The sequence below is a fragment of the Eurytemora carolleeae genome, unplaced genomic scaffold, assembly GCF_000591075.1.
Source record: "Eurytemora carolleeae unplaced genomic scaffold, Eaff_2.0 scaffold615, whole genome shotgun sequence".
NCBI lineage: Eukaryota > Metazoa > Arthropoda > Copepoda > Calanoida > Temoridae > Eurytemora > Eurytemora carolleeae.
The window spans coordinates 68,967-90,555 of record NW_019396545.1 but is presented as its reverse complement, the minus strand read 5'-3'; the positions used below and the strand labels follow the sequence as shown (position 1 = coordinate 90,555).

Sequence of the window (21,589 nt, the reverse complement as noted above, 5' to 3'; positions counted from 1 at the left end):
ACCAACCAACCAACCAACCAACCAACCAACCAACCAACCAACCAACCAACCAACCAACCAACCAACCAACCAACCAACCAACCATCCATCCATCCATCCATCTGCAGTGTACAAGTAATCCACGTTAAAAGTGCAATTTTATATATTGCAGTCTTGCAGAGTCTGCTGTCTGCATTTAAACGTATTTTACTGCAGGCGAACCATGGAGCAAAATTTTAATAATATACAGGGTGAGTAAAAAAAACCCCGGAAATCATAGACGCTTTGACAAATTTTTCAAAGTTCTTGTTCTGTTCAGATTTTAGACATGAAATAAATAAAATGTGATAAAAAAATAAAAAAATATTTTCTTAACATAAAAAAATCAGCGAAATTTACTTAAAAAAATTGTTGGAAAAATGTTTGCATTAAAATCAAATTATCAGGATATAACAAAAACACGGAAAAATTCTGAGTGGAAGTCTGCAGTAAATCTTATCAAATTAAAACCTTAGAACTGTACTTCCAAAATGTAAATAATTATCGAACATTTTTTGTTCTATCTTATTCAGTTTTTGATGAGTTTTTATGAAATCCCATTTTTCTAACTCACCCTGTATAACGCACTATTTAAATCAAATNTCTCACGGCTCATATATTTGTTGGGGGAAATGTACTCTTTTAAACTTCAAATTTACATTGGATTTTTATTTTGGAAACTTGCTATGATTTGTTAGCATTAATTGAAATATGAAAAATATTTAGCACTTTTGAATATTTTTATCGGCAGTTTTTTTGTCTTGTATGTTATTTCATGACTGTTGTTGCAGTGTTTATTTTCCCGTAGGGATACCGGGATCAAATTCAGGGTTACACAAAACTACAACAATATACAATGTAAGAAACTAGATATTTAGGACAATAAATGTATTATTTTAACATATTGATATCAGGGGGGGGGGGCGGGGAATGGCATTCCCCCCCCCCCTCCCGAATGGATCCGCCGTTGTGTACAAATACTAATTGTCAAAGTAAATAGAAATGTCAAAGAATTAGTATTGGAAATTTCAAATATTATTCTTTTTTGTTAATTTTACTTCCAAAAAAATAAAATTCAAAATTGTCTAAAAACAACTCCTAAATATAAAAAATACATTCACCTATTGTGCAATCATAATGTAATGAGACCCAACAGGCAGAGAATGGAAGGTAGCTGTAACATTGGAAAAGGTGAATAAGTACGTTCTTGTGAAAATTTTACATATAATCGCTAATATACAGTTTTATAAAAGGAAAACATGTTTTAGTTAAAGCTAATAAAGGTACAAACTTATTAACTTATTTGATTTGATTTAAGGTAGCTAGGATACATCATTACGCAGGAACCACTAGCCCGATTTGCCTCAAATTTTGATTCTTTAAAACGTTTGAAGCTGTTCTTGGTTTAGATTTCAAGGCAAAGTTAAGTTCCCAAGCTAGTTTTTAGTTGATTTTTTTTTTTCATGTTTCACGTCTCTATTTCGAGAAAAAATAATTGAATTACGTTCATGTTATCAGTAACAATAATCGAATTTTAAATAAATTAGAATAAGAAAGACCCCACCCACCCCCTCCGCTTTCGTCTATGCATTATGCATAATGTAATAAATAATGAAAGATTTAAATGTTAAATTGATGAGCATTAATGGTTTGTGGTTGCAAGAGAAAACACCAGAATCTTAGACAATTCTTAATGTTAGTATTGCAGGAAAAATGCAGTATCTGGCCTCTAAGGGTTTATACCGCTTTCATCTTGCACCAGCGCACAGTGGGCAAGAGAAGTGTGGGGTGGGGGGAGTGCAGAAGTCCTCAATGAGTAATCACCGCCACCCAAACGTGGTTTGCGGCATGCGCGCTCCTCAATTGGTAATCTCAACCACCTCAATTGGTAATTGGAAATAAGACCATTTTGACCTCTGTTAATGGCCCTATGGTGTACAATACTATAGTACACCATAGGACCACGTTTGGGTGGCGGTGATTACCCATTGAGGACTTCTGCACTCCCCGCCCCCTGAAAAGGGGTACTGGAAACCTTTATAATCCAAATCAAATTTTGGACCATACAGTGTTTGTTTATAACTAGAAATAAAGAGAACTACAAAACTGTTTTTATATAGTCAGTAGGATAATGTTTAAGCTCTCCATGAGCATTTTGACATGACAATGCAAAGTTTTACTCTCCCCAGATTCTAAAAATTGTAAATAAATTTAGAGGTAAAAAATATTATCGAGTTAAGATTATTTTTACCCTTGTTCAGCCACCAGCCCGTTTATAATCTATTAGATACCTTAATTAATAGCATAATCGAATCTTGATCCATTTTTGATAAAAAAGGGGGGGGTTAGCAAAAGAATATGTTTTAGAGTAAAGATATAGGGTTGCAGTACATGTTCATAGTCCAATTTTGAAAGGCCAGCTCATCACTAATTGGAAAAATGCAAAAAAATAAAGTAGGACAATCATTAAAATACATATTTTTTTGTTTTCGACAAATATAAAGATGTGACGCATGTTTTACACCCATTTTTCAATGCCTTTTTAAAGTTTTAGATTTGTAGCTAAATCACACTATATTTTTTAGCACTAACCGGACTTTAAACTGCCCAGCATTAAAAGAAAGCTTTAAAAAAATGTTTTAAAATAATATGTCTTAAAAGTAAGAAAAAACTTTAGGTGAAAGTGTCAAAATTTAGAGTGATAGACCAAAAAATGATGAACCCTGCAGTAAAGAAAGATGAGATACTTTAGCTACCATCTTGTGAACAAAAAATTGCCTCCTGTATAAGTTAAGTAGCATCTAATGCTTCTTGTTTTGAGATTTCAAAAATGTGATCTGTCGTACCAACGTCTTTGTGCTGTGAAATTTGTCTTTTAAATACAATCGGGCTTGTTTGAATATTTGATAACTCCCAACTGTTTAAATGATGTAATTTTACCAAGTTTTAAAACACAAATTTTCGATGCTCCTTTAACAACTATTATAACTTTAAGAAAATCCAAGAACACTTAAAGGTCCAGGGTCCAGTGTTTACTGTACTGAATGACATGATGACACCCCACCGAGAAATTACATCAAAACTTGTCTAAGATACATTTATCCATGGGAAATACAAAGTACAAATACCCTGCCACTATATCTTCCCTTCTAAAGAAACAAGTCAAGATCCAATCAAAAATTATGACACTCGAGAATTTTAATGGTAACAAAAAAATACTATACGCAAACAGTAACAATTATAAAATTACGTTTAAAACAAAAATACATCTTAAAGTATCTAAATTAGGTATATTCCTAGAGAACGATTTTAGGACCCCCCCCCCCCCCCCCCCCCCCCCCCCACCACTAATCTGCCATGGAGGGGGGGGGGGGGGGGGGGGGGGGGATCTAGTAAAGTAAATCTTTTCAAAACAGTAGGCTAACTTTAATAACTCTATATTACTAAAAACGAAATGAAAATAGTGAAGGGGAGGTAAATTTAAGTGGTGGAATAAGAAGGGGAGGGAGGGGGAAGGTAAAATTCTCATTATTCAAAAGGAAACTCGGCAGGAGTTGAAACTGCTTTCTACCTAATCCTTAATACTCATATTTCATAGGTTTAGTTCTAGGCTCTAGAGCTAGGTTTAGTTTGGATCTAGACTCTTGCACTAGGTTTAGTGTAAGTCTAGACTCTAGAACTAGGTTTAGTTTAGGTCTAGGCTCTTGAACTAGGTTTAGTGTATGTTTAGTATAGGTCTAGATTCTAGAACTAGGTTTAGTTTAGGTATAGATTCTAGAACTAGGTTTAATTTAGGTCTAGACTCAAGGCCTAGGTTTAGTTTAGGTCTAGACTCTAGAACTAGGTTTGGTTTAGGTCTAGACTCTAGAACTAGGTTTAGTTTAGGTCTAGATTCTAGAACTAGGTTTAGTCTGGACATTAGAAAAAGGTTTAGCCAAGGTCTAGCTCTAGAGCTAGGTCTAGTGTAGGTCAAGGCTCTAGAAATAGGTTCAGTTTAGATTTAGAATCTAGAACTAGGTTTAGTGAAGGTCTATGCTCTAGAAATAGTTCAGTTCAGATTTAGATTCTAGAACTAGGTTCAGTTTAGGTCATGAACTAGGTTTAGTGTAGGTCTTAGGTCTAGACTCTAGGACTATATTTTGTTTAGGTCTAGGCTCTAGAACTAGGTTTAGTTAAGGTATAGGCTCTAGAAATAGGGTAAGTTTAATTTTAGACTCTAGATCTAGGTTTAGTGTCGGTCTGGACTCTAGAAATAGGTTAAGTTTAGGTCTAGACACTAGAACTAGGTTTAGTTTAGGTCTAGGCTCTTGAACTAGGTTTAGTTTAGGTCTTAACTCTAGAACTAGGTTTAGTTTAGGTCTAGACTCTAGAACTAGGTTTAGTTTAGGTCTAGACTCTTAGAACTAGGTTTAGTTTAGGTCTAGGCTTTAGAACTAGGGTTAATTTAGGTCTAGACATTAGGACAGTATATAGTTTAGGTCTTAAACTAGGTTAAGTGTAGGTCTAGACTCTAGAACTAAGTATAGTTCAGGTCTAGGTCTAAACTCTAGAATTAGGTTCAGTTTAGGTCTGGACTCTAGAATTAGGTTCAGGTCTAGGTCTAAACTCTAGAATTAGGTTCAGTTTAGGTCTGGACTCTAGAATTAGGTTCAGTATAGGACTAGACTCTAGAATTAGGTTCAGTATAGGACTAGACTCTAGAATTAGGTTCAGTATAGGACTAGACTCTAGAATTAGGTCTAAGCCTACAGTGTATGTTTTGAAGCTAACTAAAGATTGTAAAAAATGTATGTACTTAGTAATTTGCTCGTATGTATTGTTCAAAGTCCAAAAGAAGGTACTCAAATAAAAAGATAAAAACTTTTAATGTTGGCGGAAGTTGTGAATTCCTCACCTAAATATTAGAATATTCACTTTTAACTACACCTGCAAACATTGTCTTTGCATAATGCATATGAAAGCATATGAGAATTCTTTATTTAGATCATTGCTTAGGATCCGGATCCGTTAGATCCGCGAAATTTTGACTTCCTGGATCTGGATCTAAGAGTCAAAATATTTATTAAAAACTAAAAAAACTTTTCGGCCTCAAAATCCAAATGGTTCTCTTAATTGTTCATCAAGTTTTAGTTTAAAAATCAGTGAATCACAAAGAAATGTTCATGGTCCATTTTCTCTGTAAATGTCGAACCACTCAAGGTAGAATTTTTAGAACCATGCTAAGAAGATACCCGCGGTTCTGCCGAGTTCTCCAATCAAATTTGAGGCAAATCGTTCACGGGGTTCCTGAGTTATGATCGGACAAACAAACAAACAGACAAACAGAGATTACTACTACTATTTCTTTTGTAATTATAAAGTAATAATCTCTGTTTAAGTGTCCGATCATAACTCAGGAACATGTTGGCCGATTTGCCCCAAGTTTTGATTGGGAAACACGGAAGAACCATGTTCTTGTATTGAATTACAAATTCTACCATTGAGTGATTCGAAATTAGTTTTCTAGGTAACGCTTGGTTCTCAAGCTATAGTTATATTAGTAAATATAGGGGTAACAAATTGATTCATGTTTCCAAATTAAATCTCCAATACTAAACCTTTTTTAAAAACTTTTTGGTGTCTTTTTTAAAAATTGTTCTTTCTTTTTGCATGGAGGTTTAAACCGCCATATTTCTTACTTCCTGATTTTAGAAGATATTTCTTTATTTTTACAAAATATTAAACAGAGACAGTCTTGTTTTTACAATACATTATCCAAGACCGGGGAAAATGTTTTCTCTCAGCAAGGGGGGGGGGATGTCATGGAGAAAATATTTACAAAATTTAAGCTGAAAAAAAAATTCAGACAAATGAACCGTTAACTTAATTTAAATATTTGCGCGTGTGCTAAAATTAAACACAAAATCGCAAATTTATTAACATTCAATTTATTTGCAAAAAATTATTTTTAAGCTGAATATATACTTCTGAGTTCGCTCTTGGAGACATTTTTAGGGGGAAATTCTGAGGGACAGTAGATACTGTGGACATAATTTCAATCTTAATAGTGGTTCTCTAGAAAGTGATTGGCGCTTTTATAGATATAGATATAGAAAAATATTTATTTTTTATCGAATAATCTTTTCCTATATTAATCGTTTTTCTCGTCTGAATATCACATTTTAAGATTGCCGGGGTTTGCCAAAAAAAAAAAAAACAGGGGAATCATCCAATTTATTTGCACGGTTGTTTCACATTTCTTGACTAATATCTTGAATTTGTGCTTTATTTCAATACCTCCCCCCCCCTCCCCAAATCCCTCTACTTTGATCAAAAGTTGACTGAATATCATAAAAGCAGCAGATTGAAAAAAGCCACGCCCCCTTCACATTATTATAGGGTACGCCCTAAATCGAGCCTCTGAAACCTTTCCACATTATACATTTAAATGACGCTTACTTTCCCGTAAACATTTTTTAACTGTTTTTTGACATTACCTTTGGGAAACTGGGTCACAAGCCAAGAGAACTCCTTCAAATATTTCTCCTTTTTCACTTTCGATTCTCACACACTTCCGTAGAAACTTCCTGATATATTTCACTTCACAAACGGGAAGAGATTCACCAGAAAATGACATTATTTGACGGAATAACACCGGCAGCAGTCACCATTTTTAGCGGAATTGGAAAATAAATATCGAGCTTGTTTAGTCAAAGTTTCTGCGGCAAAAGCGAAGAATCGATACCAAAATATTAAATGTCGTCTTCTAAACTGAGTTTTCTTGCTCATATCGAAATCAGGCTTAAACATGTATTGCAACCTGTTATTATACCCCCTTTCATCTTATAAAAACACTGTTTTAACAATAAAATAAAAATTAATGCAATTTTTTCTTTTTTTTTACTGAAAAAATGAACGAAATAAAAATTGGCGGGAAGTTTACAGAAAATCCGCCTTTTCACTTTGAGCACGAATACCGCGGTTATTTTTCACGGTCTAGCAGACAACCGCGGCCTCACAGGTAAATGACCTTTTGAATTAAGGTCAGTTAGGGTCATGCGCCATGTTTGTATGATATGATCCAATGTTTAATTCTTATCAACTCATTTTAAATTGTCAGAGGCCGTTAACTCTATAAGAAATCGGTGTCTAAAGTTTAATTCAACATTCCGCGTAAACAGATTTGAAAGTGTTTTGTCGTTAGAACCGATTAAAATTAATAGTTAAGAAATTTGTTTTCTGTCTATACGTGTAAAGTGCGGCTAATTTCTAACTTAAAAGATGTTCTTCAGGACAACTTTAATAGCAGATTTATTGGGTCCTTCCTAGTAAACAATTTTTGGACCCCCCCCCCCCCTGCACGTTCCCATCAATTCATGACCATTAATTATAATTTATTTTGTATAATTTTAGGGTTGGGTTAACACAATTTCTGGGCCGAGCGCTGTCACTAGGACAGACTAAGGGGTCGAGCGCTGCGGCTATTACATGCCAGGGGGCCGGGCGCTGCGGTCACATGGTCAATTAATATCCATGTCTTACATACTAGATCCATGTGCACAATTGATTGGATGGGGGTGGGGTCCTAAAATCGTATACTAGGAAATTATCGACTTGTTTCCCTTTTTATTTTTTTTTATTCGGACATTAAGTTTCTACCCCTTATTTCAGATGAAAATGTCATCGGTATAAACTTTGTTAATATTTTGGCTCAGCGCAGCGATGACATCTGCAGATCCGAGGTCCAAAGGTGAAAACGTTAAATTATTACTTTTTTTCTGGGTTGGAAATTGGAATTATATCGTGGTTTGATATGATGCTTGGTAATTTCCTTTTATACAAATTTGACCCCCCCCCCTTTCTTTCAATTTTGTACATGAATTTCAAAGGGTCTGTCCTAGAGAACGAGTTTTTGACCCCCACCCCCCATTCTATTTGTGCATGACCTAGATTTTAACTATTTTTTAAATAAATACTAATTTTGTATTATTTCAGAACTAGGTTAGGTTAGGACAATTTATGGGCCGAGCGCTGCGGCAATGACAGGCTAGGGGGTCGGGCGCTGTGGCCATATGACCAACTTAATCCTTGCGTTAAACATGAGATTTATGTACAAAATTAATAGGATGGTGGGCCCGGAGGGGGTTTCCTAAAATCGTTCTCTAGGAAATTATCCTCATATGTAGGATATGGATATTTATTGGACATGTGGCCGCAGTGCTTGGCCCCTCAGCAGCTCCTAGCCACGGCGCTCGGCCCCCTAGTCTGTCATAGGACATAGCCGCAGCGCTTAGTCCAGAAATTGTCTTAACCTAACCCAAAATAATAAAAGGTAAGTAATAATAGTTTTGCTGAAAATTAGTGGTCAGTGGTCATGAACAACATTGATAGGAGGGGGGGGGGGGTCCAAAAATATTGTATACTAGGAACCCTGATGTATTAATAGACAGTGCCTTTTTTAACAGTTATGTGTCAAAAGAATACTATTTTTTTTGTGGATTGCAAAGTTTCAAAATCCATTACTCTAGATTTTGAATATTGTATTTTATATTTAATTTTTTTTACCTCGTGTTAATTGGGGACTTTTTCATAGCTGAAATCTTAATATCTCTTTAACTTAGGCAATGGATTGTCGAACAATGAAAATGAATTCAATGCAGATGGCGAAGAAGGTTTAATTTAATTTCACATATAAAAACTTTAAATTTAAATAACATCATAAATTATAAATAATGATAATTAGTCTTGCTGTAGAATTTTTATTCCGGACTATGGGATAAATAAAATCAAGGGGAAGGGGGAGGTTTGAAGGATTAAGCTTCATCCAGACAATTTTTTTTCTTTACGCCTCTTCTCTTGTCACTGTCAAATTATGTTCCATGAAAAATGATTACGAAATACACAAAGCCCTTTTGGTTTCAATAGACGGCGACTGTTAAGAACGACCAATGTTAATTTGATTTTTATTCTTTTCCAGATGGATATACAATAGAATATAACGATATAATTGTAAAGAGTGAACTACTGGAAGAGGGGGATAATGATCAGGTATAATTTCAAATTTTAAAGCAAATATATAATTCATGCAATTTTATGTTATTCAGACTACTACTAGCGCGCCGGTCAGAATGCTCCAATATTAAATTTGACCTTAGAAATGAATTCTTCGTGCCCAATAACTTATAAATCGACATACAACATGTAAATATGTGGGAAGATGGCCCATAATGTAACTGCCGGCTACTAGCGCGCCGGTCAGAATGCTCGAATATTTATTTAGACCTTAGAAATGAATTCCTCGTGCCAAATTACCTATAAATCGACAAACACCTGTAAAAAATGTACTAAGATGACCCATAATATAATGGTTGGCTACTAACGCGCCGGTCAGAATGCTCCAATGTCTATTTTGACCTCGGAAATGAGTTCCTTGTCCCAATTTTGCTATATTTTGATGTATCTCATGCAACTGTTATTCTAACTTTGGCCAAACTTAGCACATAAGTATTCAAAGATATTTTCTTTGGTTGGTTGGTTGGTTGGTTGGTTGGTTGGTAGGTAGGTTGGTTGATCAATGTCAATATTTGTTAAAAGGATAACTTTACCACCGATGACTATGCTTACAACTACTTGGATACAGCTGCAGAAGCAGAAGATGATCCTATATTTCAGGTAGAATACTCAATTATATCTAACAAGAAGAATACTCACTAAAGGGACTGTAAGCGTAAATTCAAGTGAACCTCCATGCAAAGATGGCAACAATGGATTTACAACGGTACCCTTAAAATTATGTCTCATTTATGCATTTATGCGCATTTCTACTGCAGTTTTACATATAGAAATTATCAGAATAAAAGTTGCACCAAGAAAAAATTATTGATGAGATACAGGTCTCAAGGGTACTGTTGTTAATCGAGTTTCGTCATCTTTGCATGGAGGATTACTTAAAATTGCCCTTACAATCCGTTCAATCAAGTTTCAAAACTTGCATACAGTGGGAAATACAAAACTGTTGTATAGGAACTAGGAAGTCGACATAAAAGAATTCTTGTCATTTTATCTTTATATTAAGTAAATAGTTTTCTATTAGCTAGTAAATCATCTTATCAAGCTAAATACACTCCTGCACAATTGCTGTTTCTCACGTTCAATATATTTATTCATTCCAGAGTTCTTTTTCTATTCCACAGATTTATGTGTCCCACTCGGATCATGTTCCATTTAAATCATAAATGTAGAGTTCTTCAATTTTCATACATGGAATCGTAATAAAAAGCTAAAAGTTATGTCGAAGAGGAGAGTAAAATAAAAATTATAAAATCCTTTTCTTTTAAGTGAATTTGTAATAAACCATCTTAAAACTGTAAAAATCTGGATTTTGTTTTCACAAAAAGAAAATGAACTGAATAAAAGGGGGGGGGGGGGCATGAAACGTATTACTCCCCGGAAAATTTAAACAGTGTTTAAACATAACTTAGAATTGTCGTTGGAAGCTGATTTTTTAAATGCAAATTCAGAATTATGTATATTACATGCATTTTTTGGTTTTGAAGGAATCTGAGCAAAAGTGCGCGCGCGCTATTTGTGAAAAATTGCGACTTTTTTGACAGTAAATCAATGTTAACTTCATTAATTGCACTTGAACTTTTTTCCTGACACTCTTGAAACAAATATGCGCCTCCAAAGGCTTAAATCTCCGCGCGCGCGCACAATAAAAGAAAATATCTTTGAATACTTATGTGCTAAGTTTGGCCAAAGTTAGAATAACAGTTGCATGAGATACATCAAAATATAGAAAAATTGGGACAAGGAATTCATTTCCGAGGTCAAAATAGCATTGGAGCATTCTGACCGGCGCGCTAGTAGCCAACCATTACATTATGGGTCATCTTAGTACATTTTTTATATGTTGTATGTCGATTTATAGGTAATTTGGCACGAGGAATTCATTTCTGAGTTCAAAATAAATATTCGAGCATTCTGACCGGCGCGCTAGTATAGCCGGCAGTTACATTATGGATCATCTTCCCACATATTTACATTTTTTATGTCAATTTATAGGTTATTGGGCACGAGGAATTCATTTCTGAGGTCAAATTTAATTTTTGAGCATTCTGACCGGCGCGCTAGTAGCCAACCATTACATTATGGGTCATCTTAGAACATTTTTTACATGTTTTATGTCGATTTACAGGTAATTTGGCATGAGAAATCCATTTCTGAGGTCAAAATAAATATTCGAGCATTTTGACCGGCGCGCTAGTACCCGGCAGTTACATTATTTTTTCACAAAAAGCGCGCGCGCGCACTTTTGCGCAGATTCATTCAAAACCAAAAAATGCATGTAATATACATAATTCTGAGTTTGCATGCAAAAAATCAGCCTCCTACGACAATTCTAAGTTATGTTTAAACACTGTTTAAATTTTCCGGAGAGTAATACGTTTCATGCCCCCCCCCTTTAAAAATTTTAAATAAATATACGTGGCCCTGTCATCACTTTCATGAAATCTAACAGTAAGTTCACAATTTTCTCTTTCATGTTTCCAAATAATATTATTGAAAGACCCTCCTTCTAATCCCCAGGTATTACAGTATGATGATGGTAGTGAGGGTGGACTTTATGTTAGGGAAATGGTTAAAGGAACACCAGAACAGAGGAAACTTAGACAAAAAGGTATAAATCCGCGTCCCTGGTGTTGTAAATGGTTTTGGAGAAGTTTTTATATTATTTAATAATAAAACTTCTTAGATTTCAAAACTGTTATTATTATTACCATTATTAACAATCAACCGAAAGTCAAAGTACTACGACCTGTAGGTTATAATACAAAGAAAACATGGTTTAGCTCCCCTACTTGCCATGGTCTATATGGTAAGAACATTTTTATTGATTTTTGGAGATATGACCAATTTTTCCCGTTTTTAAAATAGCTTTTCCTGTTTTTTGCTTTTCATCCTAATTCTTGTAATTCCTGTTAAAAACTAGTCTAACCAATAGATAAGGATACATCAAACTTTTTAGTTTGACAAAATCGGCATCAATATGCAACCAACCTTATAAGTGATTGATTGATTGAGTGAGTGATTGATTGATTGTTTAGCTCGGCTGGAAAATATGAATGTGCGAAGTGAATGTCCAGTATGCGGAGATAGAGTTAATGGAATACATTACGGAATATATACTTGTGAGGGGTGAGCAGAATATTTACTTAAGATTGTTGTTGTAATTCTAAGTGATCCTCCATTAAAGGGCGCAATCCCCGATTCACAACGATACCCTTGAATCCTTGATTTTTTCATTTTTCAGGGTTTTATTCGATAAATTGGAAAGAAAAGTTAAAATTTATGAAAAAGAAATTAAATTTTGGTTAAACAGTATCAAAAAAGATGAAAAAACAAATCATTATCCCCTTTTTTTGCACTTAATTGCATACTCATATTTAAATATTTTTGACATTTTGTGCTAGGAGTATATATGAAAATTGTAAAGAAAATTTTAGCAATATTGTTAATTTTTATTTAATTTCAGATGCAAGAATTTCTTCAAGAGGTCGATGTCTATAAAGAAACCATATGTTTGTAACAACCAGGGGCTCTGTGATGTAGGAGTCTTCGTAGACTTTTCAGGGATTAAAAGGTACTTCGTAGATTTCTAATGGGTTAACAATTGTTCGTAGACTTCTCAGGTCAGAAGAATTTAGTATTTTTTTATGGATTATAAAAAACTTCATAAACTTTTCTAAAGAGTAAAAGGTACTTTGTAGACTTATCAGTGTTTAGGGAATAAAAAGTACTTCATAGACTTTCAGGGATTAAGAAGTACTTCGTAGACTTTAAAGGTATTAAAAGGCACTTCGTAGGTTTACAGAGATTATTATTTTTGAGGGATTAAAAGGTACTTCATAGATTTAAAGCACTTCATAGATTTTTTAGGGATTAAAAGGTATTTTATAAACTTTTCCAAGATTAAATAAAAAGTATAAAAAAAAGAAAGTAAAGAACACATAAACTTGCACTTACTGTAAGAGTAAGATAAACACTTTATTCTAATATTATCTATATTAAAATGTTTTTGTCGGACACAAAAACTGAATTGACAATTGTGACGTCAGAATACAGCTGTACTGAGAGTGTACAAATTCTACGTTGTCATCTATTATACTAAAATCTATTTGGGTCTGGCGTTTGTTCTAGTCCGACGTTGGTACTGTCAAGGACAAGGGTTAGAGGAATGGAACGCATGCTGAAGGAGGTGTCAAGGTTCTGTAAAGGAGTGTATATGAAACTGTCAATTGAGAAAACAGTAATCCTCTCCAACGGCCAAATAGGGCAGGTTTGGAAAGTGGAACCGGGAACACCAGACCTTGAAGCATGTCTGGTTGGTAAGTACCTAGGAGTAGACATACAGGTTAAAGGAAGGAACCTTGTCAAGGCCAGAGAGGAGCGTATNTATCAAGGTTCTGTAACCATATGCATATGAAGCTGTTGATTGAGAAGACAATAATACTATCCAATAATACTATACTTGACCTAAAGAGCAGGTTTGGAAAGTAGAACCGGGAACACCAGACCTTGAAGCATCCAACACCAAGCAGCTCGTTTTATACTAGAACTATCAAGATCACTTCCAAGGTAGCGGGATTCATGGATGCGGGTTTCAAACCAATAAAGGATAGGATAAGGGAACGTGTAGCAGTATGTGTGCATAAGAAATGCGACCCTATCCTTACCAATGTATTCGACGCGGCGACCGCAGCACACGACCCGTGGGCGAGAATGGTTGGGGACCTGGTGTCCGTATTGGGTTTTGAAGCTTTTAACGGTCCCAAACCTAGGTTGAAGAATAGACTCATCGAAGTAGCAGTACAAGGGGTTTTGAGGCAAAAGAGGCGGTTTGTGTTTCTAAACTGCATGCCAACCCCACAAGTCTGGTTCAAACTTCGGCCCCATGTATGTGATAGCAAAGCAGGGGGCTTGCTGAACAGACTTAGAGCAGGAGATGCGGGGCTAGGCAACCGCCACCCAAACATCCATGGCTCTACAACAAAGTGGTGTCCACTTTGCCTTAATAAAGGGTTAGTTAGCCACCTTTCGGAAATTATGTTGCTGGACAGGTGGATGGACCTGGCAGGAGCACTTTAATCGACTGTAACCTCTATTCTTCACCTAAAGGGTTGACAGATACCAACCAACCAATGGTTTTATTTGGTTAGCCAACTGACTGGAATGTATCTACTTTATTTCCCTAGATTTGGACTAGATGATGGGGATTTAAAGGTCTAGTTAGAACAGAGGCGGGGCAGTGCACCCTGCTGCCTGGCGGTCTGGGGGGCCCACAATGGTGTGTGTGATAGCAAAGCAGGGGGCTTGCTGAACAGGCTTAGAGCAGGTGATGCGGGGCTAGGCAACCGCCGCCCGAACATCCACGGCTCGACAACGAAGTGGTGTCCACTTTGTCTTGATAAAGGGTTAGTTAGCCACCTTTCGGAACATCATGTTGTTGTATCTTGTCAGGCAGTAGCCTATGAGCGGTCAGCTTCAGGATTGGGAGTACTCATGACCGATTCGACCCGAAGCAGTACGACAGTCCTCTCTAGGATCTTAGGGGGTGACAATGTCTCTAGGGAAGTGCTCCTGAAGAGAGCGGGTAAGCTCAACCTGCTGCTGGACAGGTGGTTGGACCTGGCAGGAGCACTATAATCATCGGTAACCTATATTCTTCACCTAAAGGGTTGACAGATACCAACCAACCAATGGTTATTAATTGGTTAGCCAACTGACTGGAATGTATCTACTTTATTTCTCTAGATTTGGACTAGATGATGGGGATTTAAAGTTCTAGTTAGAACAGGGGTGGGGCAGTGCACCCTGCTTTCTGGGCGGTCTGGGGGACCCACAATGGGGTTTCTTGCAGATTCCAATTCCTTATGATTCCTTATGATTGTACCAGCCCTCCGTTTGTACGTCTTAGGTTTGTACCGTCCGACGTTTGTACATCTTAGGTTTGTACCGTCTTACGTTTCTTGTACTGTCCGACGTTTGTGCTTCTTAGGTTTGTGCCGTCCGACGTTTGCACTGTCCGACGTTTGTGCTTCTTAGGTTTGTGCCGTCCGACGTTTGTACTGTCCGACGTTTGTACCGTCCGACGTTTGTGGGTCCGACGTTTGTAACGTCCGATGTTTGTGGGTCCGATGTTTGTAACGTCCGATGTTTGTGGGTCCGATGTTTGTACTGTCCGATGTTTGTACTGGTACCTCTAAATTCAAAATTAGAATATACAATATTATCTAGAAGGTGAACAATCCCTTAAAGGAAATATCAAAAAGGCGAACAATCCCTTAAAGGAAATATCAAAAAGGTGAACAATCCCTTAAAGGAAATATCAAAAAGGTAAACAATCCCTTAAAGGAAATATCAAAAAGGTGAACAATCTCTTAAAGGAAATATCAAAAAGGCGAACAATCCCTTAAAGGAAATAGCAAAAAGGTGAACAATCCCTTAAAGGAAATATCAAAAAGGTGAACAATCCCTTAAAGGAAATATCAAAAAGGTGAACAATCCCTTAAAGGAAATATCAAAAAGGTGAACAATCCCTTAAAGGAAATATTAAAATGAATGTTGTATTTTCTAGGAAAGGAACACGGTGTCAATCCTGCAGATTTCTAGGCTGCCTAAACTCAGGGATGATTCATCAAGGACACAACAGATCAACGTTAGTACATTTTATCCTTCATCTGAATTATCGTTTCGAGGTAGATAATATCAACCATGAGGGGGTGGGGAGCAGGGGCGGATACAGGATTGACTATAAAGACTCAAAAAGAGTCAAAATTAATGACTAAAGACAAAAAACTAGATTTTTAACTTCTCACACATTATAGTTAATATATTAAGACAGATATTTTTCCTGTTTTGCACTAGGGTTTCTTTCCCTTAAGCATTGAGATTGAGAAGCTATTCTGAAAATAGGAACAAAAATTCCAAATTCAGGGGGGGCTACGCCCCTCCCTGAATCTGTCGGGGGGGGGAATGTCCCCCAGCCCCCCATGTATCCGCCCCTGATGGGGGGAGTTTCAATGTTCTAGGGAAATTTCTTACTGGACATCAACTCTGACAATTTTCACCCTTTTTGGCGCTTTCCCATAAAAATAGTTAATTTATTTATCACCCTCAATTCAGTGAATAAAATCCTAAAATCATGGGGGGGNTATTTAGCCATGAGTTCGCCTTAAACCGACCTAGAGACTATCCGAACTAGTAATCGAGCAGAGTTGTAGAAATAAAAAATATCGAGTACTGTTAACTCCCCACGCGTTTTTAAGGATTTAAATTGACGTACCATTTAAACTACTTCTAACTCCCATCCAAGACCACCTACCCAGCTTTTTTAAGATACAAAACAATTACTTAGCATATTTTATCTGTTAACAGTCTTAATGTAACTTTCAGAAACAAGTTAATTAATTCAGGGGCCGACCGCGACGAACTCAGAAAACAGATTCTCCGAAAGCTAAGCGTTTGAGACTCCTTTTACCGGCCAGCAATACGGGGACAAATTATTATCTCCAGCCGGACAATTCAATGCAAAACCCCAACGACTCTCTAGGGACGATTTCCAGATCATGAAGAAGAAAGTTATGATTTTTAATTAAAGATTGACGGTGATAATATGACAACTGTCAACTCTGACGGACTCAACAGTATACATATTTAATGAAAAAACGTCTTAAAACCAATTTTGTTTTTCTGAAGAAAGTCAACTACTGCCACTTTTCTGCAAAAATTTAGTTGGAAAGGGAAGGAAAATTCGGGAAACTTTGAGTGCACTAGCACTGAATTATTTAAGGAGCTTTTCCCCTACAACTCTTCTTTTCTAGTCATATATCATTGCAACTTGCTGTCGTAGAACTTTAATATTTCAAACATTGAGATCTGCCAGATAAAATGGTCAACGTTTGTAATATCAAGGGTTTGCGCTGTCAGATTGCAAAGATTCAAGGATTAGAACATTGAGTTTCAAATCCTTTGATCTATTTGACAGGGGTTATATTTTTAAAAATTACCCTCCTGGGGGGGGGGGTAAAGATCTGGGGGGGAAAGGAAAAATTGGACATAAAATGGAAAGTTCTTTCATCCTTTTTGATACTTTATAACAAAAATTGTATTACCTTGATTTTCCTCTAAAATTTATTTATTTTCTCAAATTCAGTGAATTTATCCAAACATAAAACTGAAATCGTCTCCAACAGGGGAGAAATCAGAAGACAAGAGTATCCTGGAAGCTATGCTTGAAGCCCCGGCTCTTGAATACAAGAATACCAAAAATAATGAATTTACAAAAATAAATATTGACACACAAGCCTCGGTTGCGACATCAAACGAAGGTATATTATATACTCATAAGTAAATGATTTCTCGACTTTAATTCTGAATTCTTAATCATATTTAAACTTAATATTTGATCTGAGAATTTAAAGAATTCAAACCGCGTCGCTGATCCGCCAAAAACCGGTTCCAAAAAGCGCCGCCTTAAAACAATTTCAAGTGAAACCAACCATGTTTGAACCGCGTCTCATACTTGAGCTGCGGCTCAAATTCTATAAATTTGGCCTCTGGTACAATTCAAAGTTTGATATATTTAAGGTCTATGACATTGGGTTGCATTGATAAAAGAATCAGAAAATTAGAATTCGAGTTAAAAATAAATAAGTATAATTATTTAATAAATTATTTTTTGAAAAATCAAATATTTATTATTATTATTTTTAAAAAATTGGCATATCTTAGATTTATCACCTGGTGTATCGTATGAGCAGGACCCGGAAGTGAGCAGGATAATGGAGGAGCAGCATAATGCCGCAATCAATCTTCTCAGGTATATTGAAAATGCTTGGTCCTCCAGTGGTTAAAAAATCTGATTTCTTAGTTATATCAGACACGTCAGACTATAGTTTTTGATGTGTTTTTTTTCAAGGTGATAACTTTTTAGAATTTTACTCTTTAATTTTAATGTTTTCACCAAATTTCTTGCTCGCCCAAATTTGTAATTATCCCCTCCAAACCTCAGTTTTTGGCACTTTGGCACCCCCTCCTCTTCTTTACTTTGGGATTTCTTTCCTTACTGCAGTTTTAAATATACTTTACTGACCCATGAATCCCTCGATCATTTTATAAGTTCCTTGAAATAATTATGTGAAAAACAATAACAAAAATCAAGTATTTTCCTTCCACATTTGGTCGGGGGCGGGGGGGAGGAAGGGGGGTATCGAGATATTTGATTACCGGTTTGAACTTGCTAACCTGGCGTCGGTACGTCTGGGGAAGGTCCATTTTTGGTGAGGTCTTTTTAGATCATAACCCCTTATTCTCCTCATTTACTCTTTTAATATTCTGTGAACATTGAACAATCTCTTTTTTTCAGGGAGCAACTAAAGTTTGAGAAGAATAAAAATTTAGAACTAGAGCGACAGCTGAAACATAAAGATGAACAGGTAACCGCAGTTTTCATCTTGGGTAAATATGATATGTTTTCCTGGGCCAATCCCAGTCCGAAATGTTTTTGTTAACTATTAATTTAGTATTAACACAATCATTTTATATTAGTAATTTATTGATTCAGAGCAAGACATTAGAAATCCAGTTGAATCTGATGGAACGTCATATGGTGCTAGGTGCTTCATTATCAACTAAACTTAAGTCAGAGAACCAAAGGTACTATACAGTTAGACCCAAAAGTTTCTACCCCTCCGCACCCCTCCCCCCCCCCAAGAAAAAAATATATGTTTACCATGCAATTAATATCATACAAAAACATTTAACTATTTTGCAAAAAAAGAACGAATTTTAGCAAAAATACTTGACAGTTTTAATGCCATTGTTATTTCCTATTATGTTCTTCTCTGTTTAGGTTGAAGGGCGAGTTGAAGAGATTGAGTTTGTTTAAGGGGTTCATGAAAAAGGGGAGGAGGGAGTCCACGAGAACCGAGGAGCTAGAGAACGGGTTTATTGATCCTCTCTCCGTGCTTGATGTATCACACGACAACGGATCGTCTGTCAGTATCAAGGAGGAACCGGAGAATTGAGGTCTCAATCCATTTCATCCGGAGCCTGGGGCCGTCTAAAAAAAATGGACCCTGATCCTGCTCATGAAATTCTTGCTAATTTCTTGAACCTAAAAAAAAATTCCATAAAAGTCTTCTTTTGTTTCTTTAAATTTGTATGCAGAAACCATTCAATTAATTCAATGATATATTATTGTTTGACACCAAAAATGTGCGGCCTTAGAGCGAACTTTTCTTTCTTTGATTTATGGTCGAAGTTTTGGCTCTTGTATTCAGATCCGTTGATCCTATTTTTTTCGGAACTGGATCCAAGGAGTGGTTTTCCCTCTAAAGGTTAACCCACTCAACTTTCAACTTCGAATGTATATACCATGCAAAGGACATTCCCGTGGCTGAACGTATGAGGCAAGTCAGTCAAGGGGTTTGTGAGTTATGGTCAAGCATACAAACATACAAAGATTACTACTTTATATATTTATATTATTTTAGTTTTGAATGAAGGTTTCATTTCGCCTTGTACTTCCACAAAATTTACCTGATCATACCAAAGTTTTGATAAAATTTGTCAATTGATGAACATTTTCCAAGAAAATATTTTTATGAACTTTTTTTTTCGGCACTCGAATTTATGGAGTTTGATTTAAACAGAGGCCGAATTTAAAGAATTTGAGCCGTGGCTTAAATTTAATCCGCGGCTCAAATATGGTTGGTTCCATTTAAAATTGTAATAACATTTTTCAAGATTTAAGCTGGCGCTCAATTGAAACCGGTTTTTGAGGATTTGAGATTCGGCTTAAATTCATTAAATTCGGACACAGGAAATATATTTTTAAAGTTCTAATTATGATGAAATGATGAACATTAAAGTTTATACATTTAAAACTTTACAATACAAACCTGTTAAATCCATCATTTTACAATATATTTATGAATTAACATTCAATCACATTATTGGAAAATGTTTCTTCATTTTTTGACGTATGTAATAATTTCATTTTGAAAATATCCCTTTTTTTGACAGTTTCTATCGTGTATGTTAACACTTCTAGTAAAAAAAATGCATTTATATCTTTATGTTTTAAATAATGAAATTTCTACAAATGTGATATTTTTTAGATTATGTAATTCATTGTTGTGCAAATGAGCTTAACTGTTGTTATTTGTGTGTATTTAGTGCCAATATTGGCCATTTAAATGTAAAAGGAAAATTTTATTTTTAATGCAATATTTAATATAATTGTTATGCTAAGAATCCCTTAAAACATCGATACACATAAATTATATTCTTTAATTTTTTTACCAAATATACCCTCAAGAGACGAGTTAAAACTGCACAGTGCACACTGACAATATTTAATATTTAATAATTCTCTTTACTATATGTATATTTTACTGTAAACCATCCTTGTTTATTTATCAATATTAAGAATTTTATTAAAATTTGTAAATTATATTATTGTAAAGAATTGAATAGTATCTTTATAGTGTAGTCTAAACTTCCAGTATTTTTTATTGATGGTTTAAATTGGAGGTCTGATGCAACGCACATTTTACTTGTCTTCCTTCTAATTTTTTATTGACCTTTTGTTGTCAGAGCGCCCTGAAAACTTATTATGTGAAATAGCGCTAAGCTACAACGCTTCAAGTTAAGTCTACTGTGAGGACAAAACAGTTTTAACCTCTGATAAAAAAAATTCATGATCTGGTTTTCACTGATATTGCGATTCCTGTGATTTTAATGAATTTGTTATAATATTTTAATAATGGGAGAACTTCTTTTTCGCTCATTTAGACTAAAATGAGTAAAAGAATTGAATGTTTTAGCAAAAGTTTTTTTTACTGTTTTCTTTTTAGTGAGCTCAGCTAACACAATGTTCAAATGTTAACGAATTTTTATGTTTGTAAGTCTTCAAATGAGTTTTTTCTTCTGGAAAAGCTCTTACAACCGCGAAACCTGATTTTGATTTCAGAGCGTTTTTAATTTTCCAGTATTTGTATTCAAGATGACAACATTCTCATTGTTCTTAAAAGAATACTTGAAGATCTGGCATTTAACTTTTTCAAAGGGGGATTTGGCGTGGTTGCGTTGCATAATGCATTTAACGTATTGATTATAAAACTCTTAATTTATTACTTGAGTATCTAATTAATTTTTCTCCCAAAATTTCTGTTTACACAAAAGTAACAATTGATAATAATGAAAAGGTCTAGTCTAGTCCATACTAATCAAAGCCGTTCATTGAAAACAACAGGGGACATTAGTTCCAAACTAACACTTGGCCCATTTCTAACACTGAGTGTCAGAAATGGGCACAAATTGAAAGACTAGGTTTTTGGGTCCCAGTCCATATCGAGAGTAAAACAGATGGTAAAAACTATAGCCAACATTTTATTAAGCATGACGAGGACAATAATTCCCAACTTAAAACTATTTTCTGGAATCGAATTTATAAAAGGAGTTATTTTTATATTAAACCCCTGAACCGTTTTCAAGACAATGTCAGGTTTTCCATTTTCGAACATAT

General features: G+C 35.4%; 2 protein-coding genes across 9 annotated transcripts in view; one reads left to right on the top strand and one right to left on the bottom strand.

Moving 5' to 3' along the window:
• Positions 1-6,732, bottom strand: part of LOC111705251 (gem-associated protein 6) — a 23,105-nt gene extending 16,373 nt beyond the window's left edge. The window contains exon 1 of one of the 2 annotated variants that reach the window (XM_023477750.1): positions 6,495-6,732. In XM_023477750.1, the coding sequence (XP_023333518.1) occupies positions 6,495-6,634 (140 nt within the window). In that variant the 5' untranslated portion in view covers positions 6,635-6,732. The remainder of the gene's footprint in view (positions 1-6,494) is intronic. The other variant, XM_023477749.1, reaches the window with a different exon arrangement.
• A 912-nt stretch (positions 6,733-7,644) lies between these two features.
• On the top strand, positions 7,645-19,782 carry LOC111705249 (nuclear receptor subfamily 1 group D member 2). Of its 7 annotated transcripts, none has more exons than XM_023477741.1 (15): positions 7,646-7,747; positions 8,619-8,669; positions 8,975-9,045; positions 9,592-9,669; positions 11,587-11,677; positions 12,105-12,195; positions 12,533-12,640; positions 15,635-15,715; positions 16,473-16,609; positions 17,253-17,387; positions 17,791-17,878; positions 18,425-18,494; positions 18,623-18,714; positions 18,911-19,275; positions 19,554-19,782. In XM_023477741.1, the coding sequence occupies exons 1-14, from the start codon at positions 7,720-7,722 to the stop codon at positions 19,083-19,085; spliced, it is 1,296 nt and encodes a 431-aa protein (XP_023333509.1). In that variant the 5' UTR covers positions 7,646-7,719; the 3' UTR covers positions 19,086-19,275; positions 19,554-19,782. The 7 variants fall into 7 exon arrangements, with proteins under 7 accessions (XP_023333513.1, XP_023333509.1, XP_023333510.1 ...); XM_023477742.1 differs by having other exon boundaries at positions 18,911-19,219; positions 19,523-19,628; XM_023477743.1 differs by having other exon boundaries at positions 18,911-19,086; positions 19,554-19,613.
• Positions 19,783-21,589: the final 1,807 nt, after the last annotated feature.